Source organism: Octodon degus, unplaced genomic scaffold (assembly GCF_000260255.1).
Source record: "Octodon degus isolate 3935 unplaced genomic scaffold, OctDeg1.0 scaffold00111, whole genome shotgun sequence".
NCBI lineage: Eukaryota > Metazoa > Chordata > Mammalia > Rodentia > Octodontidae > Octodon > Octodon degus.
Genome location: NW_004524687.1, coordinates 1,821,593 through 1,837,595, shown reverse-complemented (window position 1 = coordinate 1,837,595; position 16,003 = coordinate 1,821,593). Strand labels below are relative to the sequence as shown.

Sequence of the window (16,003 nt, the reverse complement as noted above, 5' to 3'; positions counted from 1 at the left end):
GAACCGGGGATTGACCTCAGGTCAGGAAGTGCTTATTCCACTGAGCCATCTCCTCAGCCCCAAATGGCAGAAGATTTTTTTGGGCTGGCTCAGAATGCCTTCAGGGCATGTTTGGCTGGCTGGAGTTGTGGAGATCGAACCACAGCAACCTGAGGCTGACTGCTTTGTTGAAGCAGCCAGCTCTATTAGTTTTGGGGTATAAATATTACTTTGAAAACAGATGACTTTGTCATGAACAGGCTGTTTTGAAAACTACATACACTGAAAATTCTGCACATGATCTCAGGAGTTTATAAATTCTCTGAAAAAAACTAATTTATAGAACTACAACTACTACTACTAATTACTATAAATCAGACTTCTCAGAATTAATTGTAAAAAAAGGATTATGCTAAATTAGCTGTCATTTACTAAAAATGAAATCTGATGCAAATGTATTATACGCTGAAATACAGTGTACCAAATGTTTTATACATCTCATTTAATACTTATTTATCTCATTTAATAGTTCCACAAACCTAGAGGTATAGGTACTATTCTTTTTTTTTTTTTTTTTGAAACAAGGTTTTACTATATAGTTCAGTCTGGCCTGGAACTTACAGTGATCCTCCTGCCTTAGTTTGCTAATTCTCAGACTACAGGTGTTTACCAGTGGGCTCAGAATATTCTCATTTTAAAATAAGGAAAATAGGGCTTATAAAGTTTAAGTGGCACAGCAACAGTAGAGGAGAAGTTAAGGTTTGATTTACAATCCATGTTTTCATTGTATACTGTATTAGTAATATAAAATGCAGTATTAAATACATTTTAAAAAATCACTCCAATATCTCTTTTTTAAATCACGCAGAAACTAAACTTTGAGTCACAATCTGTACAAGGGCACACAAAGGCAGTGTTCTTTTTTTCCCCCCTTGGAGTTGAGAAGACTAGGAGACTAGAGAGTTCTGTAATTAGAACACCTGGACTTGGATCCTGTGTTATCCCAAAGTGCCCGTATGACTGAACAAAGTTTTTAAACTTCTCTGCATCTGTATGGATTTAGGCTGACATAAATGCAGCCATGGTACTACCACGATTGTCCCAGAGTAACCCTAGTCACTTTTTCCTCAATAGTTGACCACACTACTACTGGAAAGTCAGATTTCATCATAAGCTAACAGTCTTATACAGTATACTTGTGAAAGTTCGCAACTCAAAGGTTTGCGAGTTGGAGACCTATTGTATAGCACAGATGTGCATCAGTGAACTAGGCCCTTTAGCCTGAGATAAGTTAGGTACATTGAGACCTAGATGAGATCACTTGATCCTAACCGGTATGTCCAGTTCTCCTCTGACTCAAACTTGGGGTATCCAGTTGCTCTTTCTGCCACTGCCACTCTGTTAATTCCCCCAAATAACTGCAGTTTGTGCAATCATGAATCCCTTTCTTTAGTCTTTAGCCCTTGCAGTCCAGTTCTCACACTGGAGGAAAAGGTTGTTTGGGAACAGTGACTTAGCTTCCTTATGGCAAAGTGAGGACTATGGTATGAACCTCATAGTGCTGTGAAGTTTAAATAAATGCTTACGTATGAAACCCATAGCTGCCACTACTCTCTAGTATTTAACTTCCTGTTAATGGCTTGTGTCTACATGTCTTCCCAAGGCCTCAAGCACACATAGGCAAGGCTTCTTGGAGGTTAGATCTAGGGTGTGTGATCCCAGGATCAAGGGTGGGCATCCTGGATAAGACATAATAAGTGATAGGAAGAGGGGGTTATCACTTGTTGCCTGCTTTCCTGCCTTCTGCCTGACATGAACTGTTGTTCCTCTGTGATGCCCTTTTGCCATATCACCATGCCTTGGAGCCAGCCTATTATGGACTGAAATCTCTATAAACTGTGAACTAAATAAACTTTTCCTCCCTTAACTTTGGGTGTCAAGTATTTTGTCTTAGCAGTGAGAAAGGTAACTAAGATACTTCCTGTATTTAAATGGTCAGTGTTACCCCCTTAGACTCCTCTCTGTACAGGGCTGAGCCCCAAGGAGACAAAACTGCTGTGTTCAGGCTGACAGTGGAGATAGTAGTACAGAAAGACCATAGGTTTTGGGGACAGATAGACCTAAATTCACAGGTAGGCCTCAGAATATCAGCTTTACAGCTGTGAGCAAGTTTCTTCTTGTGTCTTTTACTTCTCCCCTTCCTCAGCATTCTTGGTTTTCCTTTATCAGTCAGTGATAACACAATAGTCAAATTCAAACCAGAACTTCCAGATGATAGTTTACTGGGAATAACAACTGAGTTTTTAGCCATGAAAGATGAGTTGGTTAAACAGTAAAGAAAAATAGATACATGTTAAAAGGAGTCCTTTAATTTACATAAATTTATCTATATATTCACCTATACTTTTATCTGAAATACCACAGAAGGTGCAGAAAACAGGAAATATTGTTCCCACAGATACTATTTGTGGAAATCATTATAACCACCATGCAATATATCATGGCAGAAATAAACACATTTTAAAAATCTTTTGGAACAGAAAGCTTAAGATTTGTTTTCTTACTTCTTGAAGCTGTTGTGGTATAGATAGGTAAGTCTCTTGCTGCTCTTCTCAAAATTTCTTGTTGTCTTTCTTGGCTGAATTCCTTTACATAACCTTCCTTTTCAGAAGTAGACAAGTAGAACTACAAGAACAAAAATTATGAAATTTTTTAAATCCCAAGATCTTAACTGTCATGCTCAGAAAAAGTTTCTTCTAGAACAGAAAAATGCCCCACCAATATTTTGTTTTCTGAAGGTAACATTCAAACTTCTTAACTTTAAGATAACCCAAATACATTTTAATGGTTTTTTATTTTTATTTTTGGCGGAACTAGGGATTGAACTCAGGCCCTTGCTTGCCAGGGAAGTACTTATTCTACTGAACCACCTCCCCAGCCCCCCAAATACATTGTAATAAAAACTTCGTACAAAACTTATTACTGTTATTATTGCATTTAGTACAGGGTCTACAGTGTCTCACTACGTAGATCGGACTTGTAGTAACCCGCCTGTGTTCAGCTTCCCAAGAGCTGGGATTATAGGCTTGCGCCACCACTCCCAGTCTCAATTACTGTCCCAGCAAGCCCCGGGGGGTGGGGCCAGCATGGCACACCAGGGATCAAACCCCAGTCGCTGTGCTCTGCCTAAGCAGGTCCACTGAGCTAGTCCTTCTGGCCAGTTCTACATACAAATTTTAGAAATTTATCTTCCATTGCAGTGATGGCATAGAATATGAGCTCAACATTTTTGCTTTTTTACAGATAAAGTTAAATTCACCAAAAAGATTTTTGGGGTGCACTGAGGTTTAACATTCATGAAGGGGCTGTAATTCCATTGGATGGCAAGGGACAGTTCCATAGATGGTATAAATTGCCTGAAAGGACAGTTATATATGTATATATATATATACATATATATATCACCGGTGGTTATATATCACTGGTGGTTCAAGCCAGTGGGAATGTGTTAAATCCAAAGTCCTCCCAGCACTCCCAAATGTCTTAATATGTATTTAACTTAGGCCTAGGGTATAGCTCAGAGGATACAGCACTGGTCTGGTATACACAAAGTACTGGGTTCAATTTCTAGCCCTCAAAAGAGAGGAATACACACACACACACACACACACACACACACACACACAGTTTTTTCTTAAATCAAAATGTTATTTAAAACTCTCAGGGAGTACGTGTGTGTGTGTGTGTGTGTGTGTGTGTGTGTGTGTGTACAGGGTCTCACTATGCAGCTCAGACTCCTAGTGATTCTCCTGTTTTCAGCCTCCCCAGCATTGAGATTGCTGGTGTGCGCCACCGTTCTTGGACTCAGTCTCTGGCTCAGGGCACCCTGGGGGAGTGGGACTAGCACAGCATGTGTACAGGGGATTAAACCCCTATCCCTGTGCTTGCCAAAGCAAGCGCTTAGTCCACTGAGGTATCACTCCCCTCCACTAGTATTTAATTTTTTTTGCGGAACTGGGGTTTGAACTCAGGCCCTTGTGCTTGCCAGGGAAGTGCTTATTCCACTGAGCCATCTCCTGGCCCAGTATTTAATTTTTGAAAGGCTATTCAAAGCTTCATCTGCTTTAAATAGCAGGTGAGACCACAGAATGGGGTTCTGCAAGTTTCTGATTACATGTCTCAATGAGGTCAATATTTTTAACTTTTCAAAAGCTAACAAACAACACTAATTTCTTTAGAATTATCTTTAAAAAATTTTTTTTCTACAATTATCAAGGAAGAAGTGTCTCCTTTATAGAGCTATTTCTTGCCACATGTTTGCTCCCATGAAGTGGCCAGTCTCTGACTTGTTTCTAAAATTTTTAAACAATCATCTCCTGTCTGTCTGTCCGTCTGTCCGTCCATCCTATCCTATCTTGACACAGCTTGGGTTTGTAGTGACCCTCTGATTTCAGCCTCCTCAATGCTGGGATTACAGGAGTGCACCACCATGCCAGTTTTAGTGGCTGGCAGGGCGTGTCTGGGGTTCCAGGGCTGGCATAGCATGTAGCACTGAGGTTTGAACCCGGATCCTTGTGCTTGCCAGGGAGGCACTAAGACTGCCGAGCTATCTCTCCAGTCCCTGACTCCTTTGTTTTTCCTAGTTTTTTTTTTTTTTTTTTTTTTGTACTGGGAATCAAAATCAAACTCATGACCTTGTGCTTGTCAGGCAGATGCTGTGCCACTGAGCTAAATCCCTGGCTCTGCCTCATTTCTTGTAAACATAAAATTTTGCCTACCAAAATTTTCTCCATTGCTCGTATTTACCCAGCATCTTCAGGACTTTCCTGTTTATGCTTGGGTTTCATATAATCAGGTACTTTTAAGTTTCTAACAGTCTATTTCAGATTTTCTTTGTAAAATTAAAAATAAAAATAGCTTGAGACTTGCTCTTAATGATGTTTTATATATATTTTTTAAATTTTTTATTTATGTTTTTGGTACAGGGTCTCGTTACACAGCTCAGACTCATAGTGATCCTCTTGTTTTCAGCCTCCCCAGTGCTGGCATTACAGGTGTGTGCAACCATGCCTGATCTCAGTGACCAGCTAAATGTGCCTAGGGGTGGGGCCAAAGTGGCATATGGTGCCAGAGACTGAATCTCAGCCACTGCACTTGCCTAAGCAGGTGCTTAGTCCACTGAGCTATCCAGTCAGCACTGTTTTATATTTTTAACAACGTTGCTCAATTATCATTTACTTGGAGAACTTTTATCCAAAAGTCTAAGAATGGTAACCAAAATTCTAGCTTCACCTATTGGAGAAGTATTTTGGTGTCCTAACTCCACTATCAAAGCTTTATGTCTGTTCAGCTATAAACAAGGCAATGGCTTGGCTCCGCATTGGGGAAATTATAATTCCAAGAGGTTCAGAAAAGTCTTGAAGATTGTAGGACTATTAGCAGAGCTGATATTAAGACTAGAGGTCTTATGCTCAAGTGTAGTACACTTTCCTCTGTACTTTCATAAAATGTTCTCCCTTTTTATAGATTGCTACTGTAAATTGGCTAAACAGTGCAATTCTGGAAGAGTCTATTTAGATGTATTTAGCTTGGCTTCTAGAAATATTCACATGATTTTTATTTTAAGACAGGGTCTCACTATGCAGTTTAGGCTGGTCTGGTTGTCTTGAACTTGCAATGATCCTCCTGCTTTAGCCTCCCAAGTGCAGGGATTACAGGCCTATGCCACCACACCTGGCTTACATGATCTTAAATGTGAAATCTTTAAGATTTTGGAGGGCTCTTATCCCTACCACAGGCTGGGCTCTTCAGACATTTGACAGGTTTATCCCCTCGAGAATGCTTTCAGAGATAGAAACAAGATCACAATGTCAAATATATGGGGGAGGATCTGATCACACCTTAGCTTTCTTGTAAAATCTCAACAGATTTCCCTAGGTTATACTATTTTATTTATCCCAGCTCGATACTCTTCCTTTTATTAATTTTCTTTAAGTTTATAAAATTATAAAAATTTAAAAAATTTTAAGAGAATTTTAAGGAATAAAACAAAAATTAAATTCTTAAGATTTTTGAAATTACCATTAAAAGTCTATTTTCATTCAAAACTATTCAATATATTCAAATTTGTGAAATGCCATTATTGTCTTTTCTGGGCTTGGGGGTGGGAGGTGATAGGGTCTTGCTATATAGTTCAGGCAGCTTCCCAAGTACTGAGATTACAGGTATGTGCCGCCACACCAGGCTATTTATTGTCTTTAACTCAGTGTTTAAGTATATATTAGGCTAGGGAGTATATCTCTGTGGTAGGCTGCATTTGTGTACAATCATCAAAACAAATCTATTTTTTAAAGAACATTAAATGTTATTTATGGAATGAATGATTGAGTCAGTGTATTTCAGTGGCCTCAAACTCCTACATTAAAGTGATTCCTCTGCCTCAGTCTCCTGATTGGCTAAGACTATAGGCACATACCACAGTGCTATCAATAAATACATATAAAATACTAATTAAGAGCCAGATCTTATATCCAAGGCTGAATAAAAAACCGTGCCTTTATAAAGCAAATTCTCAGTCCAGCATATTGGTGGATGCCTATAATCCTAACATTTGGGGAGGCTGAGGTAGGAAGGTGGCACAAGTTCAAGGCCAAGCTGAACTATAAAGCAAGACTCTTTCAAAAAGCCAAAGAAAGGAAAGGGCGGGGGGAAGCACTGTCTAATAAGAAAGTCAGCCATGAAAACAAAGAATAGCAAAATACAAATTAGCCTAAGTACATAGTCAACATTTTATCAGGTACACTGAAAGGCCCCTTGAGAGCCTGGAGGAGCTGCCAATGAAACTTGCTTGGAGACATAATACCTAAACTGGTCTTCTGAAAGATAAACATCAAACTTTCAGGAAGACAAAGGAAAGAGAACAGCGCATGGGAAACACATAGATGAGAACACACATGCTGCATTCGGTGCAAAACACTGGTGCTTAGCTCCATACAGAAGCAGTAAATGAGGTTAAGTAAACTTTTAGTTCATGGGGACTACTACCGGGTACTATGAAAGTGAGCAAAAGCTTTACCTCACATAGACTGAAAACCTTGAGGATTACTAGAGTGCTGGAACCACATCTTCTCTTTAGAAAAAAATGACATCTGATGATGGGAGATGTCTACCAGCTATTCACATGTTGCCTCCTTCTCATCACCCTCCATTCAGTTTTCTAACCATTCACCTGCTAAATACAGGGTCTAATCTAAGTAATGGGGGGAAAACAGTAAACAGAGCTTTCCTTCAAAAAGCTTCGTGGAAGAAATACTTTTAAAAGCCATAGCTCGAATGCTACTTCCTCAGGCTTTTTTGGCCACACTACCTAAATGAGCTTTTGTTCTGTTATGTTCTATCATATGATGTTCCTTTTTTCTAAATCTATCTCAATTTTATAAATTTATTGCAATTTGTAATTATTATTTGTTTGCTCATTTACCATTTGTCTATGCATGTAAAATGTAAAGACTATGTCTTTTTTTTTTTTTTTAACTTCTCTGTACCTAGAACAGAGTCAGACAGGTATTCAGTAAGTTTCCACTGCTTGAAAAAATGGTGGAAAAGTCTGTTCTTATAACGTTCCTCAAAACTTACTTTTTGGTTTTAACCCATTCAGTTCTCCTAGGCCTGACTCCAAAATGTTGCTCTAATCTCTGAACTAGAGCCCTCTTAAGACAGCTGCATTAGCACCAACCTCAAACTTACGCTGCTTCTATGGTACTGTGTAGATCGACATTACGTAAGTTTAGTGAACAAGTAATTTTATATTCTTGTTATTGGCAGTCACTAGAGCTGAGCTTAGCTGGCTCTTGAGCATTTCATAATTTAGTAATTCTTTCAATATTTACTGAACAGTAAGTACAAGCAAGATTGGTAGTGGGTGCTGGGAGGACAGCAGCACATATGATGATAATACTCTTGTCACAGATTTACAGTTAATTAGCTAATACATGAAAGTAAAGATATAAACAAATAAAAAATGAAAAAATAAAAGTGAAGGTGTAATTACAACCAGGTGTGGTTGTGCACACCTATAATCCCATCACTCCGGAGGCTGAGGCAGGGGGATCCTTGCAGTTTGAGCTCAGCCTGGGCTACAAAATGAGCTCAAGGCCAGCCTGAACTGCATAGTGAGATCCTGTCTCAAAAATATAATAAATAAATAAATAAATTCAATTACAATACTATATGACAAATTCTATGACAGGGCAAGTGTAGAATGCTGCTGGATAAAAGCTTGAGTAGTCAGACGAATTTATAGGAGTGAAGATGAAGAGTAGATATGAAGTCTTAAATGAATGAAGTGTACTAAAAAAAAAAACAGAAAAAGAAAAATAACATTTAGATAGCATTTATTATGTGTTAAGCATTAAGCACTATACATAATATATATACATATATATATATTTCATCATGTAAGTTATAACCATCCACATAAAGCTGATTCATTCAATGCTTACAATAATTTCATAGAGATGTGCCACTGTGGCCCTCACTTATAACAGAGAAGGGCAAAGTCTCCAGAGTCACATAGCCAGCGAATGATTTGGTTCCAGAAATATGACAGGTTTTTTTTTTCTTCAGATAGGGTGGCATTATGTAGCCCAGGCTGGCTTCAAACTCACAGTTATCTTCCTGCCTAAGCCTCTGAGTGCTGGGATTATAGGTGTGCACCACCACATCTGGCTTGGTTCCAGCATTTGAGTTCTCAACCTCTATACTATTTTTCTCAAATATATTTCAGAATAATTTTTGCCTATTTTGTATTATTGTAATCATATTTTGTATTTATCTTTTAAACATGCTGTATTTCCAATGACCATCATTACTAGTAATTCAGTAAATAAAAGCAGTTGTTTTTTAACTTAAGAGATTAAGAAATGAATAGTCGTTCATAACAAAACTTTAAGGGTTGATGGACTACTGGCAAACGTTCAAAGAATGTCAAAATGAAACATTATTATTTATGGTTTATTTTAGCTCACAGAACAAAAACATGTATCCAGAATAAGGGGCAAATGACCATGGAATCATCTGCATTAATTTTTACTGCATGTTTAATACGATATAGCAATGTCTTCCCAGGGGAAAAGTACTAGGATGTTTACTGCGCCCATTTCTAACAGCCCTATACCAACCTCCTTCCAAATGCTTATCAACGGCAGACTAATATATAAAATTGTCATATACCACAGCTGAATACTAAGCAGTAATGAAAATGAATGACCTACAACTTTAAAAGATATGCAATAACAGATGAATCTCATAAATACAACAGTAATAAGGCATACATACAAACATAGAAGACTAACAGTATATTTTATATACTCCTAACATGACTATTCAAAGCAATTACAAAACCAAGCAAAATTAATCTATGCCATTAGAAGGTAGAAGTGAATTCTCACAAAGTGGGTGACTGGAAGGAAGCATGAAGAGGTTGATGGGATGCTGGGGATATTAGTTCATGAACCTGACTGCTGGTGGTTAAACAGATGTATTTATTCAGTTCATGAATACACACGGCATATAAACATTTCCGCACATGTTTTCCATTAAAAAGAAAAATATATTACTTTATATTTTTAATGAATTTTTAAAAATATGAAGGAAAACAATATTACCATCATAGTCCTCTAAGTTTTTTTTTTTTTTGTAAGTCAGGATTGCTTTTTTTTTTTTTTTTTTTTTTTTTAAAAAATTTTAAAAAAAAAAAAAAAAAAAAAATTTCCCACTAATGAAAAAAATTTTTTTTTTTTTTTTTTTTTTTTTTTTTTTTTTTAGCAGAACCAGGGATTGAACTCAGGCCCTTGCGCTTGCCAGGAAGGCACTTATTCCACTGAGCCATCTGCCCGGTCCCGTCCTCTAATTTTTGAGTAATAATCATGCAGTAGGTACTAAGTTAAAAGGTTTACTTTCAGAAATCTAAAAAACACTGCAGCCATAGGCATATTTATTAGTTACATTGTTATGTGGATGAGAAAACTGAAGGTCAGAGAGCGGGAAAATCAAATTCAGCCACTCCTAATTCTAGAGTAAATATTCTTAACGATCTTGCTATGCTAAATTTTCAATGAAGGAAGAGTTCAACCTACTGCACATAAATGTTTACCTATATTATTTTCTAAGTGGAACCTCCAGTTAGGAGAAAAATTAGTCATAACGACATGTGGTAAGCAATAGCTTGAACAATATTCCCCCACAATTTAATAATTCTCTTTAGTTCCAATATATCTATTCATGCCTGAGCAGATGTAAATAAACTCCACTTCTCTAACTGAATTCTGTCCCTAATCTGTTTTTACTCCAGTAATACAAACTACACCTCTTTAAGAAAACATGAAAAAAAATAAAAAAAATAAAGAAAACATGGCATGACAAAAAAGTATTAGACTTTTACTAAGCTACATCAATGAATTTGTGTCTGAGAATAATAGGTTGGTGACTCACATTCACAATATGGTTTTATTAAGCAATTTTATGAATGGAAACACAACAAATGTATTACATAATTTTAACATAGGTAACACAAGGGAAAAATCCATAATAAATTAAAGCATTTGGTAATTTACCAACATTAAATTTACCTCTTTGGAGGGGGTAGCGGGAGATGTGAATATTGTCATCCAATAGGACCATACAAACATAACAAAGAACAGATGGAAAGCCACAAGGTAAACAACGGTCTTTCCTGGTAAATAAAAACAAATAATGTTTCATTGAATCTGGGTGAAAATAAGAAACAGCATTACATTAAAACACAGTATTTGGATTAAGGAGACTTAATCTAATAAAAATTTAATTAAGATCTATTAAAACCTCAGAAAATGAATTTTTTAATCTACATGATGCAACATTACTACATACAAAGAAATGCTCTGTTCCTGTATAAAAGGATTATCAGTCTGGTTATTAAGTTTCTAGGATTAGAGCTAAAAACACTTTTTTACTATTAATACTCGATATTTCAAGATTTTCCTAAACATTAATTTTAAATTACTTAAAAGTCATTTAAAACTAGCCATCACTATGAACATTAAATCCAGGAAACTGTAAAGTGAAAATTAAATTACCATGACCAGGAACAATGAGTAAACTTGAATAACTCAATCACTGTTTACAAGAAAAGAACACAAAATTTCATTTTCTCATCCAACACAGGCTAACATGAAAAATTCTAACCATGCTTAATCCACAACTGTCTCCCTGTGGATCAAAATCTTTATCTCCAAATGTTAACTCATTGACAAAACTAAGCTTTTTTGTATGTGGGTGGTGTGTGTTTTGTAGTTTTTCTATTTCAAAGAAGGATTGGTTTCTGTAAGAATTATGTAAACAAGAACTATCTACCAGATTCTTGAACTCTTTTCCAGTTTTGAATGCCCACAGGCCCACTGTTAAGGACAAAGTACAGGCAAAATATAAAAGTTTAAGAGCCAGGGAGATGGCTCAGTAGAATAAGTGCTTGCCTGGCAAGCACAAGACCCTGAGTGCAATCCCTGGTTCTGAGAAAAAAAAAAAAAAAAAAATAAGTAAATAAACTTTTTAGGGCTGGCAAGATAGCTCAGCAGTCTAAAGCACCTGCTTTGGCAAAACTTAGGCAGGCGCAGGGGATAGCGGTTCAATCCCCAGCACCACATACCATTCCAGCCCCACCTTCAGGGTGGGTTGAGCCAGCAAAAAAAAAAAAAAAGACAATGAGGCATTATCACCAGGATAAATAAATACACGACAATAAATAAAAATAAAACAACACAGGACTTAAAAAAACAAACAACTTTTTAGAGTTCAGATCAAATCTTTTCCTCCAAGGTAGTCTTCATTACTTTCAGAATTCACTACCTCTTCATATTATATTCCCCAAATAATTTGCTCAAAACTTTAAATTAAACACTTGTTTCAAAAAGTGTTGCTAAAGAAAATGAAAATAACTTGTAACAGTGCCTGGCACATAAAAAATCCTTAGTAGGGCTAGGCATATAGTTCAATCCCTGATACAAAAAAACCCCAAAAAACAAAAAACAACTTCCCTCCCCCCCACCAAAACAACAACAACAACAAAAAACCCTCAACCAACAAAAAAATCCAATAAATCCTCAGTAAATACTGGCTCTCATTATAATCACTACCAGGTAGTTTTGTCCTCTTCTCTTTAATCTAGTTCCTTCTGTACATTCCCTAGTCAGTATTTATCATGGTTCAAAACTGATGCAGTTTTGCCTGTTCTGCAGTGAAACATTAAGAACAGTAATGTTTTTATAAATCTAACCTACAGTTCAACTGGAACTGCTGATTTCACTTAGGTTTTTTTTTTTTTTGGGTAGCGGGGATCAAACTCATGACCTTGCACTTGCCAGACAGCTGCTTATGCTGCTGGGCTATATCCCTGGCCCTAGATTACTTTTATAATTTTTAAAAATATTCATTCTTTTTAAATAAAATAATGATTTAACAGACTGACAATTCTGTTGAAACCCAATGTCTTCTTTTGAAATTGTACTGGTCAATTCCAGATGTTATGGACTAGAATCCCAGACACAGGTAATTAATGTAGAATCCAAGCGCTCAAATGCCTCTCTTATTTCCTAGATAATCAGTACAATTATTATTATTATTTTGGCACTGGGGATCAAACGCAGGACCTTGCAATTGCCAGATGCTTATACCTCTGAGATATCTCCCCAGCCCCAGTATAATTATTTCTAATTCTTACTAATAGTGTTTATTTATTTTTTGGTGGAACTGGAGATTGAACCCAGGCCCTTGTGCTTGCCAGGCAAGCACTTATTCTACTGAGCTATCTCCTTGGCCCAATTACTTCTAATTCTTGCTTTTAAAATTTTTTCAAAGTGAACTTCTCACTATTTTAACTGTAATTGCATGGATGGATGCCCATTCCATTTGGATTACTGCAAAAGCCACTGGTCTCTTTCCTTTTTGGTCTTTCTTGCTTTGATTCCCCCTCTGTGGTCAATAGGAAATGCACTGCCCTCGTTTCTTCTCCCTTGTCTTGGTTACTTTTCTGTCACTGCTGGGACAAAAATATCTGATGCTCAAAATTAAGGAAGGAAAGGTTTATTTAGCTCATAGTGGAGGTTTCAATTCATACTTGGCTGCACCAAGAAAGAGTGGCACACTGCAGAGGACCACAATTCATGGTGGTGGAAGACAGCAAAACAGCAAAAAAGTGAAAGGAAGAAGCAGAAAGAGCAAGCCTCTTTTCCTCCCTTATATTGTATGCAGGCTGTCTGCCCCAGGGTGGGTGTAGCATTCACACCCATAATTCCACCACTGGATCATGAATCAATCACAAACTCTAGAAGCCTGCCCATGATTGGATGAGACTTTGGGAGGACATCTAGATAGAAACCATAACATCCCTCTTGATTGAGAAATTCTTGGAAAGTAACTCCATCTGCATGGTCAATGCATCTTACTAACAATGAAAATTCCTAGTCACCATATCTGACTACAGCCACTCAAAATTACCATTATTGTATAGTGATTTATTTCTATCCCCCCCCCCATAGTCTTGTATAGTATTCTTCAAGGTGACAAACAGAAGCACTGAGGCTAAGAAAATTTAGTATCATGTCTAATACTACTAAGTGATAATACCAGAACTTGAACTGTATCTAATAGTTTGATAAAACTCCAAGGTTATTTTTACTATATAATCCCTAAAATTGAATTTTCTCCATTTTTTAACCCTAAATGGTCACATGGTCACATTCTTTTTTTTTTTGGCAGAACGGGGGATTGAACTCAGGTCCTTGTGCCTGCCAGACAAGCACTTATTCTACTGAGCTATCTCCCCGGCCCTAAATGGTCACATTCTAAGCCAACATCTGATGCCAAGATAAAATCCTACAACTTCCATTTTTTTGGGTCACTTTTATTTATTCATTTTTTTGAGACAAGGTCTTGCTATGTGGTCTAGCCGGGCCTTGAACTCTCAGTAATTCTCCTTTCTGAGCTTCCCAAGTGGTGGAACTATAGGGGCACACTACCACGCCCTGCTTTTCCTTCCACTTTCAAACGTTGCTCTTCCCACTTCTACTACAGACTGTCATAAACAGGACATTCTGGCTTCTCAAAATCTGCACTCCTCTGTGCCAATAATGTTAAACCTTTTAGAGAGGAACACCTGAACTGCAATTCCAAACCCACTTCTTTATAGCAAAGTGATAGCACTACAGTTAAGCCTGAATACTAAGGCTTTAGTTTAGAAAAACAACATCTTTTGTCCTTAAAACAAAAGACAAAAAAAAGGCGTGCTCTATGCTATTAGCTCCCTCTAGTGAACCTTGTGAACTACATAGTGGATTCAAAATTGGTGTTTCATGTTTTTTTTTCACCTAGCTCACTTCCATTATTTCTTATCTGGACCCCCACATTCAATCAAGCTTATCACTTTGCATCTATACACTACTGCATAGCTTCTGCATAAGTTGGAAGACTTAGGTATGTTAAAGTTTTTTTCTTTTTTGTACATAAAATTTTTTTCTTTTTTACTTTTTTTTTTAAAGAGAAAAAATCATTTAAAAAATTAGAAACAATACAAAATTCTACTGAACAAGAGAGGTTCAACAATGGCTGTTACACTACACATTGGTGTCTTAAAATTAGTTGTTCAGATTAGCAGATACAAGCGTGCAAAATTGGTTAAAAAATTAAGAAAATGTAAGCATTAACTGTTCCTTTCAATAGACCAGCAGAAATCAGCAGTACAATTACTGACCTATCCTGTGTAAATATACATATTTTTCCCCTTTTTTCTTTCCTCCTTTCCCTCATCCCAGTTGTTTTTTCCTTTTGAGCAGTTTCTTTCCCTCTCATAGTACTGTACCTTTCAGGGGGCCAGGGAGATGGCTCAGTAGAATAAGCGCTTGCTTGGCAAATGCAAGGGCCGGAGTTCAATCCCCAGTTCCACCAAAAAAACAAAACGAAACAAAACAAAACAAACAAAAACAAAAACAAAAAAAACCCAAAAACTGTACCTTTCAGATTTTACTTTTTCAGGTTCTTACAGTAGGGATAAATTTGTTAATCACTTATAACTAAGACCAGCACACAAAATAGGGTCTTGAAATACTTAATATTTAATACATTTTAAAATGATTTCTTCTCTGTGAGCACAAAACAGAAATGGTATGCTTTAACATACATTCTCAGTTAAAAAAAAAAGTTAAAATTAATCTGATCATGATACCTAAAATATAGTAAGTACTGAACAGGTGGTAATTATAAATAATTTAAGATATAGCTACTAAAGTTCAGTCATGTGAGTTAATGGGCAAACTTCTATCACACATACATGCTTTAAGTCAATGGTTGTAACATATGAAGTAAAAACCTACACTAAGTAAATTAAATCAAAGCTCAAATCTGAGCCTATAAATCAAAAAGTATGTGTTAAAAAATTACCAGTGACTACATTAAAAACAAAAACATGAAAGATTACTTTAGAGACACAGTAAAAATAATCCCAAGAAGTAACAGAAAATTAAAAGTTCTGAGAACTTCTGAAATTCCATTTTATAAAAACTTATTTTTTTTTTTAGAGAGAGTGCCCCAGTACACTGATGGTGGGCTTAAACTTCTGATTCTCATGTCTCAGACCTCAGACTTCCAGAGTGTGAGGATTACAGGTGTGCCATGATATCCCACTGAAATTCTCTGCTTTCTGTATCTGCACTTTCAGCACTTAGCACAAAGTTGTAATTTAAAGTAACATAGGGCTATCAAAACTGCTATGCTTCTTTTGTTACTGAAAAATGAGACATTTAGGTAAACATGCCTGATGACCTCCAGTAATCAATATTTATTAATAATTCCTTACTATTCAACTGTTTGAGAAATTCTCTATTTTTGTATGTTAAAATCAAATTTTGTTATAAGACATGGTTGTATACATCTGTAACCCTGGCACTCTGGGAGACTGAGGCAAGATTGAAGTTCAAGAAACTTAATGAGTGTCTCA

At 36.6% G+C, this 16,003-nt stretch overlaps 1 protein-coding gene across 2 annotated transcripts in view; it reads right to left on the bottom strand.

Moving 5' to 3' along the window:
- The window catches only part of Zdhhc20 (zinc finger DHHC-type containing 20), a 90,940-nt gene that overhangs the window by 33,122 nt on the left and 41,815 nt on the right, over positions 1-16,003 (bottom strand). For both annotated transcript variants that reach the window (XM_023699147.1, XM_023699148.1), the window contains exons 3-4: positions 10,608-10,711; positions 2,544-2,664 (exon numbers count right to left, since the gene is read on the bottom strand). In XM_023699147.1, coding sequence (XP_023554915.1) covers positions 2,544-2,664; positions 10,608-10,711 — 225 coding nt within the window. The remainder of the gene's footprint in view (positions 1-2,543; positions 2,665-10,607; positions 10,712-16,003) is intronic.